We start from the raw sequence: 16840 nt of genomic DNA, 5'->3' as shown, positions 1-16840 counted from the left end.
CAAGCAGCATCTGTATTGCCCAAAGGTAGCTGGCATACCCCTTCTAGCATGCCGAGAGAACCATGATTTTGTTTGGGTGACCATGCGCCAGTCCCATGAGGTGACCTGAGATTGGGAGGAACCAGCCAATGGCAATCCGTTGTAACATGATCAACTTCTCAAAATAAGATGGTATAATTGCATCCTCATTTCTTCTTCCTTCCCAGTGTCCAACACACTCTTTCCTAATAACATTTACTTATAGTTTATTTCAACTTGATTTTCGATTCGATTCAATTCAACTCAATTCAATTCAATTCAATTCAATTCAGTTCAATAAACCTTCATAAACATCTGTGTTGTACCAGGCTAAACCCTGGAGGCACAGAAAGCTCTGCTCTGGAAGGAGAAACAGGCTCAAAGACAACCATTCATAGTGGTATGTAAAGACAGATAAGCCTATAGGGCTGCACCAACACTGGGGGTGACTTGGAGCTGGGCAGGAGTGCCCCTCAATGGCAGGGAACTTGTGCAGGAGGCCCTGAGAGGGGTGGTGGTCCCTGCCCTCCAGGATCCTCTGCCTGGTGCTTTGGGTATGGCAGGACCTCAATAGATGGTGGTCGAATCCTGAGCAAAATCAACAACTTCGGAATGTCTTTTCTGAGTGTTTGATTCCCACTCCGCATGTGGAGGTAATAGAGCTGACATTGAATCGCAGGCTGCTACGAGCTGGAGGGCTCTTTCCAGACTGGATACTGTAGCTCTTGCTTGATGCGTGGAGAGTGGGGCAGATGGGTTAAGTGACTTGCCAAGGTCACTGCCTCTTAAGAGGTGGGACTAAGAAACATTTGGGACTTGAGTCTTTGGAAGGAAAGAGGAGAGGAAACAGGTCCATGCTGCCCAGCTAGTAAGCATCAGAGCTGGCGTACATGCACTGGTGGGTTTGAGTTCAACGCTTGCACAGAGGGAACCATGTGAGTGTAAGAAAGCAGGCAGGTGTGAGCGCAGCTGGGCAGGTGTGGGTGCTAGGAGTGGGGTGAGTGTGCTGAGTACAGATATGAGCATGCTGCTGGGTGGAGGCGGGTGGGTGGGAAGGTGTGAGGTGGGCTGGGGCTCGGTGAGTGGGCGTGTGGCTGGGGTACACAGGGCTGAGTGAGCAGAGATGAGCAGAGACGTGACTGAGTGAAGCTGGAGGGTGAGGGAGGACCCTTTCCCCAGGGGCAGCTGAGTTGGGCGAGCAGTGAGGAGCCTGATCCTGGGGTTCTGCCCCCCTTGCACCCTCACCCCAGCCTGGTCAGGCCTGGCCACCCACCTGTACTGTCATCATAGACCACGGTGGCCGACCGCCACTTGAGGTACTGAACCAGGTCAAGGATGGCGTGGCTGAGAGAGGCGTAGTCAGGATAGAGGTTCACGTAGAAGGTGTCCTTGTTGTCCAGCGGGTGGTGCTTCCAGCGCAGCTGGATGTGGGGCACCTCCAGGGCATTGCAGATGGACTGGACGGCGTTGGTGCAGGAGCCCTGTGATGGCCCGAAGATCGCCACCACGCCCAGTGCCAGCTGGTCACAGGCTGCAGCAGAGGGAGGGAAGGATGCACAGGGGTCAGTGCTGGGTCTTGTCAGGCAGCTGGGGTCCAGGGCCCTGGGGCAATGGTTTTGATAGTCCCAAAAACACATGGGCAAACAGCCCCTGCAAACCCTCTGAGGCTGGATGACGGACACTCTCTCTGAATCTCCGTTTCCTCATCTGGAACCAGGGTCGCAATAGTGCCTGCCTCATGGGCTCATAAGAACTTGAACAAGATAATGCACCTACGCCCCTCAGCACAGAGCTCCTGAAAGAGAAATGATGACTTTTGATGTCCTCATTGTCATTAGCTTCCCCAGCTCTGTATCATGCCCTGTTCTGGGTGGGAACTTGAGAAACAAATAGAAATAAAATACCTACTTGCTGGTGACTTTTAAACTTAAATCTCCAGCCCCGATCTATTTCTTAAAATCCAACGTGTATGTCTCACCCCTCGCCTCAACACTGCCATTTGGTTGTCTACAATGCACTTCAGACCTAATGTGTCCAAAACGCAACCCCCTCTTCTCCTCCGGACCTCTCCCAGGTTGGTAAACGGCAATTCCAGGGTCCCACCCGGTGCCCTACATCAAAAACCCTGGTTCTATCTTGACTCTTCTCATACTCTCATATCCCACATCCCAATCCATCAGCAACTCCTGTTGTTTCATCTTTGAAATATACCAGAATCCGACCACTTCTCCCCACTCCTACCCTGATCCCAGCCATCGTCATCTTTCACTTGGATTCCTGCAGAAGGCCCCTCGCTGGTTCCAGCTTCCTCAGTAACCGGCTCTACCATCTATTCTGCACTCAGCAGCTCGAGTGAGCCTTTCACAACTTGAGAGTGGATTACATCACTCCTTTGTTCCACTCAGGGTAAAAGCCTGTCCTAATGGCGACCAACAAGGCCCTATTTGTTGTAGCTCCTCCCCACCCCTGTCCCCAACGTCACCCACTAGTTTTCTGACTTCCTCTCCCATCCTTCCCTCCTATTCTGACAGCCCTCAAGCCCCACTGGCTCCCATGATGTTCCTCACACACACTAAGCACACTCCTGCCTGAGGGCCTTTGCACTCGAGGTCCCTTCTGGCTGGACTGTTCTTCCCTCGGATCCACACGACTCCCTCCCTCCTTTCCTTCAGGTATCTGTGAATGTGCGTCTTAATAGAGAGGCATCACTACCCAACCCATAATAGCAATCCCATCCAGCCAGTCTCTCAACCCCATACCCTGCTTTACTTCTATGTTAAAGACCACCAGAAGTCTTGTTCATTTGTTGACTTCTTTTCCAACTTGAACATAATAAGTTCCAAGGAGGCAAGGGCTTGATCTATGTTGTTTATTGCTGTACCCACAGTGCTTTAAACTGCTGATCTGAGTAGGTGCTTAATCAACATCTGCTGAGTGAACAAATGCTGAATCCATGACTTCAAACAGTTCACATTCTTGGGGGAGGCCCAAGGGCTCAGGCAGATCAGACAGCAGATGCTTCTGGGAAGGCCAAACCTCAGTGGGCACAGCACAGCATGAATTGAGCAGACCCAGGGCAGCTGGGGCTCACAGGGGGATGTAGGCTCATACGTCCTGGATTGTGTCTGAAAGATCCATAAAATGAACCTCTCAAGGGCATCAGGGGGAGGGCTCCCCAGGAGCCACTGCCCTTTCTTCTGGAAACTGTCCCCACTTTTCCTTTGGGCTCCATTGCTTTTGTCACTCCCAACCCGTGTGGGGTGGGCTAGTGACTTAGAGCCTAGGCTGACCTCCCCCAAGCCATGATGATTGGCTTAGAGGATGATCATGTGACCAATCAGAGCCAATGGGATGCCATGAGACCTCAGGCACTGGGAAGGGGGCACAGTCCCTCTGTAACTGGATCTGGAAGGAGGTAAGATCTGGGTTACAGTAGCCACCTGTACAAAAAAAGTGTGGTGCTTGTTTGTGAACACGGTCAGTGTGGAGATGAGCAGAGCCAAGCCAGAGAAAGAAATGTGAGCCCCTGATCAAGTGGAAGCCTGGAGTTTGGTGACATGAACCAATACATTTCCTTTTTGCTTAAGCCAGTTAGGATTTGGTTTTTGTCAATTGCAACCAGAAGAGTCTTAACTGAAGAGTATCAGCAAACTCACTAGCCTGTGGCCACGAGAATGAACTACATGCACATGTATGAACATAAGATGATTGTAGGAGAAGGCAAGACAGAGTGCATGGATACCCAGTGGATTCGATGCATCCTAGCAGCCTCAAGGGCCTCTGGGAATGACCTCTGGCCTGAGGTCCACCCCTAACATCTGTAGGGCCCAGGGCCAGAGTACAAATGGAGGCCCATATACCATATGGCTAAATAGTTAAATGTTATAAGCTGACAAACTGTTATATAAAACATGCTCTGCCCCACCCCCAACTTGACAACATGCCTTCATAACAACCTGGAAAGTCAGGCTAGAACAGCCTGGAAAGTGAGGATGGGGACTTACCATATGCAGTAATGTGGGGAGAGATGGCACCAACCCCCATCCTGTGTCCTTCTGTTTGACCACTTGCTCCCCCTTGTATCAGAGGGGGCTGTCCACACCTCTCCCACGTCACCCTTAGATAGGGCCTACAAGTGCGACCATGGCAGCATGGCTCCCCTCTGTAGGACAGCTCAGGGAAGAGGCTCATGCAGGCTACGGGGCAGGAAATTCAGGGTTCTGGATACTTGGAGCAAAGATTAGAGGGGCATGGCACAGAGTCTTAATAGGCAAGTCCCCTTGGTCCCACTGACCCCTATTCTGGGAGGAGATGTCGACCAGAAGAAGACGAGGGCAGCATCTCCAAAGCATAGGCCCTGGGAAAGGATCCCTCTTGCTTGGACTAAGGGTGGTACCAATGGATGCAGGGATCCAGGGTAGTTTCTAATCAATCAGAATGTGTGATCTTTGATTATTTTCCCTCTCCACTGATGTGCTCCCTCCTCCTTCACTGCTTCCTGGGAATAGGAGATATTACTCTGGTATATAAAGTGCTTATTTTCCCTGAAAAAATTTCCCCCTAAGAACACCAGAGAATGCCATTACATGAAAGATACTGCACTCTGGGAGGTGGGCTGGTGATTGTTAGGAGTCTGCAGAACCACCTGGAACATGGGACAGGGCAGCCCTGTATGGGAAGCAGCGGGGCCTGTACAGAGAGCATTTCCTGGGTCATCAGGACTCCTCCTGGCCAATGCCAAGTTCGGGAGAGGATGCACAGTGGGGCTCCTGGGCTCCTATAGCTGTGGGACTGGAGGTCAAATTCCTGTATTGTCGCCCTAGAGTCAATAAACTTTAGCAGCACTCTGTATGGTGACTGTGTGTGAGAGACAAACACCAGTGATAATAAGTGCTTCAAAAATAGGAACTCTGGGTGTGTTGGTAAATTGTCACGTTTAGGGACAGTTCTTCTTTTCAGTGTCTTTCTCCCAAGGAAGCTGATCATTGACCTGTACTCTCACTACTCATTTATGCTGTTCTCCTGCTGTCTGGGTGTGCAGTTGTCTGCTCTCACCACTTTGTCCCCTTAAGAGCAGGTGCTGCCTGAGGGAAGAGACTATGTATGAGTCACTTGGTAGCCACGGAGGCTGGAAACCAACATGTAGGAGATGGTGACAGTGAGGAAGTGACAGCTGCCCAAGCCAGAGGTCATGGGAACCTGATAAAATCTGCAGGTTTCTCTAATGCTCTTCCTCCTGTCTCTGTTTTGAACCTTCTAGCTGTCCTCTGATATCCCTGGCTTCCATCCCATCATCTCCTGTCTCTATTCTTTCTCTTTTCCTTTGAGGAACTTCGATTGATGACTTAGTCAAATGACTTGTGTGTCTCATTTCCTCTCACAACCACCTCCCAGAACCTGTGTTTTGGATTTCCCCCTTTGATCTAAGTCTTGAGGCAGGCAGGCAGCAAATGCTTTCCTTTCACCTCATCCAGCTCAACCTCTTAGATCATGGCCCCCTGCAGGTCCAAGGTCTGGGTATCCCTGTTTAACTGAGGTAGGGGAGAGTAGACCAACCACAAATTATGATGATGTAGATGATTGTAAGAGTGATCATGAAAGAGAATGAATAGATTGGGGTATAGTTATACAATGGATTTTGACATTGATTATAGTGATAATGGTAAAGGTAACTGTAATGATAGTCATAACAGTGAAGACCATATCATGGGGCTGTTGTTGATCCTGGTGATGCCATTAATGAGGGTGGAACTGATGGTAACAACGATGTTGTGACATAATGGTGGGGTGATGATGGGATGGATGGTGATAAATATGTTAATGCCATGACAGTGACTGTGATGATGATGGTAGAAATAATGATGGCGATGTAAACATGGATAAGAGGGGAGGAGATAAAAATTTTGATGGTGTTGATAAGATTGGTGATGATGAAGATGTCAATGCCATGACTGTAACTGAAGATGGTGATGGTAAGAAATGATGGTGGTAATGTTAGTGAAGATGAGATTGGTTATGATAGAGATGCTGCTGTCATGGCAGTGATAGTGATGATGACAGTGGGGGTGGTGATGGTGGTGTTGAGGCTAAGAGTGGAGATGAAACCATGGTTGATGGTGATGAGAGTAACTGTGTTGATGGTGTACTAGTGTTGACAGTGGTGTTGATATGATGATGACCACACTGGGTTTTATTCTGCCAGAGATGTAGTGATTAGATCTCACTATTGGGTGGCAGGAGGCATCAGTTCTGCCTTTCACCTATTTCTCCTCCGTGGCCTTTCTTCACACCCCTTTTCTTGTTCCCTTCATGTTCCTTCCACCCTCTAATAACCCCCCAGTCTGGAAGAACTCTGTTTTCTCAAAGGGACCATGGCAGGGGTTATAGTAGTAGCAGCAGCAGCAGCAGCAACTTTATCTCCAGATGTTTCCAGAGCAGCAGCCAACCCTTGTTCTGGCAGCCCTGAGCACACACTGCAGTAATTACATTATTTGTGGCTTCAATTTTAAATCCATTTTCTGGTCATTTTACAGTAACTCAATGGTTCACAGTCATTGCAGGAGTCCACAGCCTGAATGCACTCCCCCCCTCCTCCTTTCCATGGCAATTGTAGTTATAGCAAAAATTATCCCAATCAATTTGTGTCTTAAAAGGAATTGAGCAGCCCAGAGAATAAGTGAAGGCAGAGGAGCCTGGGGAGTGCTGGGTCGATTCCAGGCCCGCTCCGGTCGGGCCTGGAAGAAAACACAGACGCTCTCTGGGTTGCAGGCTCAGGCGCTGCCTGGCAGTCACTTATCTTTTAATTTTCCACAAAACATTGAAAAATAAAGACAAAATGTGAAAGTCCCTTTTAATGGTACTTCCCTCCACAGAGGCCCAGTACCATTAAAAAGGCCCTTTTAATGGTACTGGGCCTCTGTGGAGGGAAGTACTAATTCGACCAGAGCTGGCAGGGCAGGCGGTGCCAGGCTCCGTGCCTCTGCATCTCCGCACCCGCGTGGCCCGGGATGGCTGGATCCAGTTGCTGCAAAAGGGAGTGGTGACTGTCAGGCACCTCTGCCTAGGGAGAATGAGTTATCACTGGGTTAATCGGAATTAGGCCCAACATCACCCCCCTGGAAGAGGCCTAAGGATGCTCCTGAGAATTTAAAAAAGCCAAAGATCAAAGGAAAAATAAAGATCACAGAATAAGGGCTCCCCAAGGGATGGAGAGTGCCCAGTGGGGAGCGTGATCAAACAGCAGGCATGCCCCCATGGTCAGAGTGGATCCTTGGCATATTATCAGAGGGACATTGAGGGAGAGTGAAGGCAGAGAGGAGCTATTCAATTTTTTAAAAATTGAGATAACAACCCTCTATAGTGAAGTGCATTCATTTTAAGCACAGACTTTTATGAATTTTTACTGTAATAGAACTGTACTCACGTAACTACTACTTGGATCAAATATAGCACATGTCCAACACATAGGAAGGTTTTCCCTGCCCCTTCCCAGTTAATATCCTACTACTAGTAGTATACTACTCCCTCCCCTAGAGGTAACTGCTGTTTATACACTCAGTAGTGAGGTTCATTCATGACGTTGGGCATAGCAAGAGTTTGTTCTTTCTTTATTGCTGATTCTAATTCCCTTGTATAACTATACCCCAATCTATCCATTCTCCTGCTGATGGAGGCCATTAACTTATTTCCCACTTTTGGCTATGATCAATAAAGTGGCTAGAAACATCCTTGCAGGCACACATTTAGCTTCAGGAGATACTTCCACAGAGCCCTCCTGAGCAGCTGAATCATCCTCACTCCCACCAGCTTGGTGCAAGGAAAAATCGCCTCCACCCCTACCTTCCACCAGACATGAGACATTGATCTGAGACAGATCACAGAGCTAACCATGGCAGACAAAACCAGAGGGCTTCTAGCAGAGAAACTAGGAGAATATCCCTGACCTTGGGATAGACAGAAACAGAACACAAAAGGCATTAGCCATAATGAGAAATACCAATACATTGGACTTCTTTCAATGAAGAACGTTGCTCCTCCAAAGATACTGCTAAGAGAGTGGAAAGGCAAGTCATCTGTAATAGATATATGCAATACACATGTACATTTAACCAAGGGCTCTTATCCAGAATTTATAAAAGACTTGCACAAATCAATAAGACAATGACAAGCAACTGGATTTTTAGAAGTGGTCGAAAGGCTCCAAAAGGCACTCCAGGGAAGAAAATATTCCAACGATCTGTTAGCATATGAAAAGATGCCCAACCTCTCTGGTCACCAGGGAAATACAAAATAACACCACCATGAGATGCCTACTACATAAACCACGCAGATGGCCAAAATGCAAACAAAAGTGATTTACCAAGAGTTGGTAAAGACATGGAGCCAGGCGAGTCCCATCCACCGCCGAGGGAGTGCATATCGGTGCGGCAACCTGGGAAAACCGTTCGGCTGTTTGCACATCCTATGGCCTCACACTTCCAATCCTAGGTGCACATCAACAAAAAATGCGCACACTGGCACACCGGAAGACACCTACAGTGCTAGTCTATGGCCACAAATGGAAACAACTCAAATGTCCAACAGTTATTTTTTATTTTGAAAAACTGGGGTATATTCGTATAATGAAATGCTATGCAACACTGAAGAACAATAGGCCACTGTTTTATTCAACAACAGACAAATCTCACAGATATGTCATAGGGTGAAAGAAGCAAGACTCAAAAAAGCAAACTCTGGAATTCTATGTATGTCAAGGTCAAAACTAGGCAACACTAGTGCATGGCAGTAGAAGTCAGAGCCATGGTGCTAAGCACAGCAGTGAAAAGGCAAAAGTCCAGAGTGTTGCCAGATATAAGTGGGAGAGCTGACCTTATCTGGGGGCATGAGAAGGGTTGCCCTAAGGCCCAGAGGTTTGAGAGAAGGGTGAGTTAGCTAGACAAAGGGAAGTGCAGAGGTGGGACTTACAAGGGAAAGGGAATTACAAGCAGAGGGCATAGCATGTGCAAAGCCCTGAGGCGGGAGGAAGCCGGGTACCTGCAGATGGCAGGTATGGCTAGAACCCAGAGGCCAAGCTAGCGAGTAGTATGGATGTGGCTGGAAGGTCATGTTAGGGCTAGATTGCGCATGCCCGCATGGGCTCCAATGATGATCTAGGGAAAGAAGATAGGACATACCACCCAGGGTTTTAAGCAAACAAGTCAGGTGAGCTGGTGTGGAATGGAGAGGGGCTGTGGCTTTGGTCACTTGCACCAGTCTGGCTGGATTTCTTGAGCTGGGTGTTTCCGTCTCCGGTCTGCTCACCCACCCCTGGCAGTTGTGCATTGTGCAGGACTGGACGTTCCCACTGGAGGAAGTGCCTCAGAAGGCTCTGGAGCTCTGCCATGGGCTCACTGCTGCCTGGAGAAGGCTCCTGCACTGAACTGCAAGTGCACCACTAGACAGTCATTGTATTATTTTAGTGGTTTTTTAGAAAAAATGGACAGAAGACTCTGCTTAGCCCTTTGGGGTGGTTCTGCCCACGTGGGCCTCTTGTTTTCTGGCTCCAGGCATTTGTTCTGTGTCCTGACCTTTTCACTGAGCAGTTTCCTTGATTGAGTTCAATCATTTTCTATATGGACAAGGCCGGGGAGAGGGTGCCAGCATGAACTCTTAGCAGGGAGGTGGACACCTGACTACACAGTGTTGGCTGCAGGGCATGCTGGGGAGGGAGTGGTGAGGACATAGCCAGAGCAGAGGGCATGCTAGCATAGGAGAGGGGAGATGGGCGATGGACCACTCTTGGAGGTTGTTGGGGGAGGGGGATGGCCAGAAGGCAAGGTGCCTCTAGTCTCGGTGCAGGTTGGCCTTGAGACTCAGGGCAATGGCCTCAAAAGTGTCAGCATTAGGCATTTTCAATGTCAGGGACCCTCCAAATTTCAGTGCACAAGGCAAGGAGAAGCAGGGTGGGAGGGACAAGGGCCAGCAGTAGGAAAGTGCTTATAGGAGTGAGGCCCCTGACTTGATGGCTCAGGATGTGGAGAGCAAGCCAGTCAATGTAATAAAGGCAAAGTCCAATGTGGTACTTCCCATGTGCCAGTCATGGATCTAAGCACTTCACAAAGTTGTGCCCATTTTATAGATGAGAAAACTGAGGCACATATTCTCCAAGGTTATACAACTAATATCACAGTGAACATGGTGCAAATACAGGCAGGCTGGCTGCAAGCCCATGCCTCTCTGCTCTTCTATGCTGAAATGTTTACCCACAATGGTGCTTTGTGGGTAAACAGAGCCAGCAGCAGATAGCGTTGGCAAATCTGCTCCTGGGAGCTCAGGAAACCTTCATTAGCGACTGGGAACCCTTTAGAAAGACCAAGGGTCCCCTGTGGATGGGCCTCAGTTTTCCCAAGATATATGGATGATGTTGTCCCTAAGCTCAACTGACAGGGGTCTTATTCAGACTCCCATTTCCTGTTCTCACACCATTCATTCATTGATTCACTCGATGATCATTTCATTGAGCACTTACTACACACCAGGCTTTTAGTTGCCAGGGCTATATTGGTTAAAAAAGAGGGAGCCTTCCTTTCATGGTATTGGAGAGAAAGGAAAAGACATTAAACACACACAATTACTTAACTATTAATTGTGATAATAGCTTTGAAGAAGAAAAGCAAGGGGCTATGATAGTGTATTATAGGAAGGATGACCTAGTCTACCCTGGGAATGAGAGTCCTTAGACCTAAGATTTTAAAATGAAGTTCCATGGAACTCGAGGGTTCTATGGAAATTATTTTCAGAGTTATCTAAACCTTTAAGCTAAATTTCAATTAAATATGTATATGAACCACATTTTTAAATACAGTAACAAGATAGCATACTTGTATACTCAAATGTGCCACAGTGGAAACTGCTAGTTCATTCAGGTATTGGTAAGTTACCTTTTTTCCTTGGAATAAAATTCTCCAGTCTTTTCTGTGCAGTGATTGAAGTTTACTGTAAATGTCTCACTGATGAAGAAGGATGATGTCCAACATTTTTTAAAATTTTTTAAAAAAATTCAGGTGTGGGAAAAGCTGATTGAATTTACTACCACCTGTTTTTATGAATTACGATTTTCATGTTATTTTGTAGCCAAAACAAAATATGAAAACATTGAATGCTGAGGTCAATGTCAGACTTCAATGTCATCCATAGCCTCTGCGGTCAACCTGTTGAAGTCACAGAAGCAGCTTTGCTGTTTTTAGTAAGTCTTTTTATGGCAAGTAAATGCTGCGTATTTGAACTTATACATATTCTGTTTTATATGCATTTCAATTTTTTACATTCTGGGTAGAATTTCAATGAAATAAAGACAACTTTGAAAATGTCTTCAGTTTAGAGGTGTCAGAGACCTGGGCTGCCCTCCATACTGCTTGCTCCCCAGCCCCATCTCAGGCCCCACCCCGCACCCCTCAAGCCCCTCCCATGCTCCCATGGCCCTCATTCCCTCATGGCCCCTGACAGTGGCATGGAAACTCCTGATGGATAACCTACTGGCCCTGGGGTGACTCATCCTAAAGTGAACTGGGACTGATACAGGTCTCGAAACCGGATGGGAAAAGGATCTACGCCTCAAGTCCACCCAAAACTTTGGACTATTTTCAGCACCTTGGACAGCAATCCCCCACCCAGAGCAGACAGGGCAGCGCACTCACCCTTCTTGGTGGCTTCGAAGCTATCGTGGAAGTGAATCCTCTGGATGTCATAGGTCAAGGTAGTGTTGGGCAGCAGAGTCCGGTTCCTGTTGATGATGTTGGCAGAAAATCGAAAGGCATGCTCCTCGGCGTTCATGACCTGGGCGTTGGGACCGTCTGCATACTCAAAGATTCCTCCTGCAAGAAATAAGTAAAATTGTATGTGCTGGGGAAGGAAAGGGCGCTAATAAAAATGCTTGACTTCAGAAAGGTTTATGGACAAGCTCCCCTCACCCAAGTGTTCAATAATATCCTAGATAATTCCCGTATACAGAAATTGTGCTGGAGCATAAGAAATATGAAAATCCTCCTAGTTCATTTCACTCAGCTAGCAAACTCCTGATAACAGAGACTGACAAACAGAGCCAAAATAAAATCACCAACTTATTAATATGGCTATGAAAATTCTCAATAGAGTGCTAGCAAGTAGAATCTACCTGAATATTACAAGGATGACATACCATGACCATGCAGAATTATATTCCAGGAATGTAAGTGTGGTTAAATACAAAGAAATCTATGAATATCATTCCATCACATCAATAGTTCACAGGGAAAAAAAAGTCTGACCAACTCACAAAACACAGGAAGGCATTTGGTAAAATCCAATACTTACTGCTGTTATGAATGCTTAATCAACTAGCACCCGGAAGGATACTTCCTTGAAGCATCTTTAGTTCAAATCAGTCTTTAATATCTCACAAATGGTGAAACACTGAAGACATTCTCATTAAAGGAAAAAGGGGGAGGGGAAGAATTCACACCACACCATTAATCAATGAAATAAGAGAGAAAAAGAATTTAGAAGCATACCTCTTGGAAAGAAAAAAACTCTTATTTGAAAATGATATATACTGAGTGGCCAGATTATGATGATCTCTGAACGCATAATAATCATCTGGCCACTCAGTGTGTGTGTGTGTGTGTGTGTGTGTTTGTGTGTGTGTGTGTGTGTATATATATATATATATATATATATATATATATATATATATCCCGGTGCATGAATTCGCGCATGGGTGGGGTCCAGCCAGCCTGGCCAGGGAGAGGGGACATGCGCGGATGGCCGGCCTGCCTGCTGGTCTAACTCCTGGTCGAGGGGACAATTTGCATATTAGCCTTGTATTATATAGGATATCCACTGAGTGGCCAGATTATTATGCGTTCAGAGATCATAATAATCTGGCCACTCAGTGTACATGCCTTTCTTAAATAAAAACCTTAAAATAATCCCTAAGCATGAAAACTAGTAGGAAATAGTAGAAGATTCCATTTAAAGAACCAGTTAGCACAAATTGTTTCTTTATATCAGCAACAACCAGTAAGTAAACAATGGCAAAATAATATCCTTTACAATATTAACAAAAGATTAAATAACTAACAACAAACCAAATAATAAGTGTGTAATCCCTAGTAATCGGAATGAGAAAAATACCTTAAGTGAGAAACACAAAAGTAGACTTAAATGAGGAGGCATGTCATGTTCCTGGATATTTAGATTCAAGAGTAGAGGTGTCAGTTTTCTCCAAATTAGATTTTTAGTTTAATTCAATTCCAATTAGAATCATAGAAGGATATTTCTTTTACTTGACAAAGTGACTCTAAAATGCATCTGGAAGACTAAACAGGAGATAACAGTCTAAAAAGAGATGAGAGGTGACTTGTACCACCAGATTTAAAATGTATCATAAAGCCAAAATAATTAAAACTATGTCCTTCCGCATGGTACATGAAAGCACAGATAGATAAATAGAATGAGATAAAAAGTGCCTAGAAAAAGATTCAAGTAGAGATAAGCATTTAAGATATAATAAAAGTGGCTATTTCCAATTAGTAGGTAAAAGATGAATTATTCAGGAATTGTACTGAGACAATTGTTCAATGATTAGGAAGAAATTTAAGTTAGATTCTAATCTTAAGCCACATATCAAAATAAGTTCCAGATGGATTAAAGATTAAAGAGCAAGAAAGGAACGGAAGGAAGGAGATTTTGTTCTTTGTGCTTTTCTATATTTTCCAAATAAAACTTTATTTTTGTTCCTTTATTCGTTTTAAAAATAAACTTTATTGAGGTATTACAAAATCCCACACAATTCACCTCATGCTAAGTGCACAATGATTTTTAGAAAATGTGCTAAATTGTGTGACCATCACCACAATCCAGTCTCTGAACATTTCCATCACCCCCAAAGCTCCCTCGTGCCCACTTACACTCCATCATTGCTTTCACCCCCGGCCCCAGGCAACCACTGATTTCTGCCTCTAGAGATTTGTCTTTCCTGGGCATTTCATATAAATGGAATGATGCTAGAATAATGCAATTTGTGGTCTTCTGCATCTGGCTTCTTTCACTCAGCATCATGTTTTTGAGGTTTATCTATGTTGCAGCACGTGTAAGCTCTTCATTCCTTTTTGTTGTTAAGTAATATTACTTTCTATGGGTCTATCACATTTTATTTACCCATTCACCACCAGTGGATGGGTATTTGGGCTGTTTCAACCATTTTGAAAAAATTTTGTAAATAGTGAATGCTTTAAAAAGTGGACAAATAAATCTGCCTTCCCCCCCACCCCCTCAGCCCCGGTATTCCAGCAGGCTCACAATTCGTAGTGCATAGTGTGTCTGAATGTGAGTGTGGGTGGGTGTTCATAAGCATACCGAATACACGAATAAAACAAGAAGAATGCATCCCAAACACGAAAGAGGGTAGGATTATGGGTGACTTTAATTTCCTTCTTTGTGTTTTTCTGTATTTTTTCTAGAGTTCTGCAGTGAACATGTGTTCTATTTCTCATCAGAAAAGCGATCACGTGATTGTGTGTATGTGTTGCAAGGACAATAGATGATCAAAATACATTATAACCCATTTCTAGGTATATAAATTTAGCAAAAGTTGGAGATGCATTAACACATTTATGTATAAAGATATTCTTGACATAATATTGGAAAAACACAAACAACTTAATGTTCAAAAGTAGGAGGTCACTCAATATATGAAAACCTGCCCATATGGCCCAACACCTTGCAGGCACCAATAGTCAGGGGATAAGAGACCAAGATGGCTGCGTGGGCAAACGCCTGTATTTTCTGCCTCCCACAACCACATCAAAATTACAACTAAAATACAGAACAACCATCATCCAGAGCCACTGGAAAGCTGGCTGAATGGAAGTCCTACAACTAGAGAAGAAGAAAGCACACTGAGACCGGTAGCAGATGAGGAGGCAAGGAATGGGCTGATCCGGCACCCACGTGTGCCGCTTTTTTAATCAGGAGGAAGATCATTCCTGTGGAGGCCGCCCAGAGGAGCAAGGGGTCCCAGCCCCACACCAGACCCCCAGCCCAGGGTCCCAGAGCTGGGAAAAGAAGTCCCTACGGGCAGTAAGAACTACAGGCTATAAAAACCAGTGGGGATTGGGGTTCAGTGACACAGAGGCTGCTGGAGACCCAGCTGCTCCTCTTAAAAGGCCGGCACCATGAACTGAACTTACAAGCTCCTGCTTCCTCTGAGCTCCAGTGCTGGGCGAGGCTCTGGGGGACCCAGACACATACGAGGAGGAACTGGACTGTCTGGCATCGCAGGGCAAGTACTTGGGGGCGGCTTTCTTCCAGATGGAGGTGCTCACAGGGGTCATTGTTCCTATTCTGGGATCGCCCCAGTTGAAGGGCTGACTGGCAGCCATTTCTGTTTGCTTAGCCCTGGTGATTCACTGACACTCCGCCCCACCCAATTTACAACCCCACCCAAGCTGTGTGCAGCAGCTTTTGCATATGAATGGCTTGTCCTTGCTCAGGCTAAAACCTGTCAAACAAGCTGCAGCTGGATCAGGGAGCCCCAAACCTATCAATAAAAGGCCCAAGACCAGGCACCAGCACTAGCCTGCCTTACTTCACAGCTGGGCCTTGTCTGGGCACTTCCAAACCTGATACAAAGGGGAGGAATTTGCAGATCTCTCTGTAGCTCCTGCTGGGTGACCCCAAACAGTGGCTGATTTTGCACTTCCCTGGAGACCAAAGAGCCAGTGTACCCAGTGGTCAGTGTAGGACCATACCAGATTATCCATAAGTGACACACTCAAGGGGCAGACTCCATGAGCACCAAAACCCCACTGAAGCAAGTCATGCTCCATAAGGGTGTCTTCTGCACAGCAGCTCTCCCACTGTAGTCACATCTGGTCTCCACAGCCAATTGGCCTGGAAGTCAATTCCTCCCAGTGACACCAATAGCAATCAAGGCTCAACTACAACAAGACTGTGCACATAGCCCACAAAGGGGTGTATCTAGAGCAGTGGGTCTCAACCTTTCTAATGCCGTGACCCTTTAATACAGTTCCTCATGTTGTGGTGACCCCCAACCATAAAATTATTTTCGTTGCTACTTCATAACTGTAATTTTGCTACTGTTAATGAATCATAATGTAAATATCTGTGTTTTCCGATGGTCTTAGGCTCTATAGCAGCGGTTCTCAACCTGTGGGTCACGACCCACAGGTTGAGAACCCCTGATCTAGAGTGTCCACCTCAGGTGATTGGGGAGGCTGAGCCACTGGGCCCTATAGGACACCTAGCACATAAGGACACTCTATCAACTCAAGGAGACTTAGCAGCTCTACCCAATACATAGAAACAAACAGAGAGAAATAGCCAAAATGCAGAGACAAAGAAACATGTTATAAATGAAGGAAATGGAAGAAAGTAAACCACTGGATAGAGTTCAAAACCACAGTTATAAGGTTACTCAAGAATATTCTGGAAACCTTCAAGGGACTTAGTGAAACTTTCAAGGATCTTAGTGAGAATGCCAAAAAAACCCGGAAATGGACCAGTCAGAAATTTAGCATACACTGACTGAAATAAAGAATAATATACAGGGATTCAATAGTAGACCAGAGGATCCTGAGAATCAAGTCAATGATTTGAAATATGAGGAAGCAAAACAAAACCCAACCAGAAGAGCAAAAAGATAAAAGAATAAAAAAATATGAAGATAGTATAAGGAGCTTCTGGGACAACTTCAAGCATACCAACATCCAAATTGTGGGGGTGCCAGAAGAAGAGAGAGCAAGATATTGACAACCTATTTGAAGAAATAATGACAGAAAACTTC

At 45.9% G+C, this 16840-nt stretch overlaps 1 protein-coding gene across 1 annotated transcript in view; it reads right to left on the bottom strand.

The window, feature by feature from the left end:
* Positions 1-16840, bottom strand: part of GRIK3 (glutamate ionotropic receptor kainate type subunit 3) — a 207064-nt gene that overhangs the window by 65755 nt on the left and 124469 nt on the right. Inside the window, exons 2-3 of the mRNA XM_079777705.1 lie at positions 11694-11870; positions 1292-1549 (exon numbers count right to left, since the gene is read on the bottom strand). Coding sequence (XP_079633831.1) covers positions 1292-1549; positions 11694-11870 — 435 coding nt within the window. The remainder of the gene's footprint in view (positions 1-1291; positions 1550-11693; positions 11871-16840) is intronic.

This window comes from Cnephaeus nilssonii (assembly GCF_951640355.1).
Source record: "Cnephaeus nilssonii genome assembly, chromosome: 7".
In the NCBI taxonomy this organism is placed as follows: Eukaryota; Metazoa; Chordata; class Mammalia; order Chiroptera; family Vespertilionidae; genus Cnephaeus; species Cnephaeus nilssonii.
The sequence above is the reverse complement of the archived record's forward strand: the minus strand, read 5'-3'. Positions and strand labels throughout refer to the sequence as shown.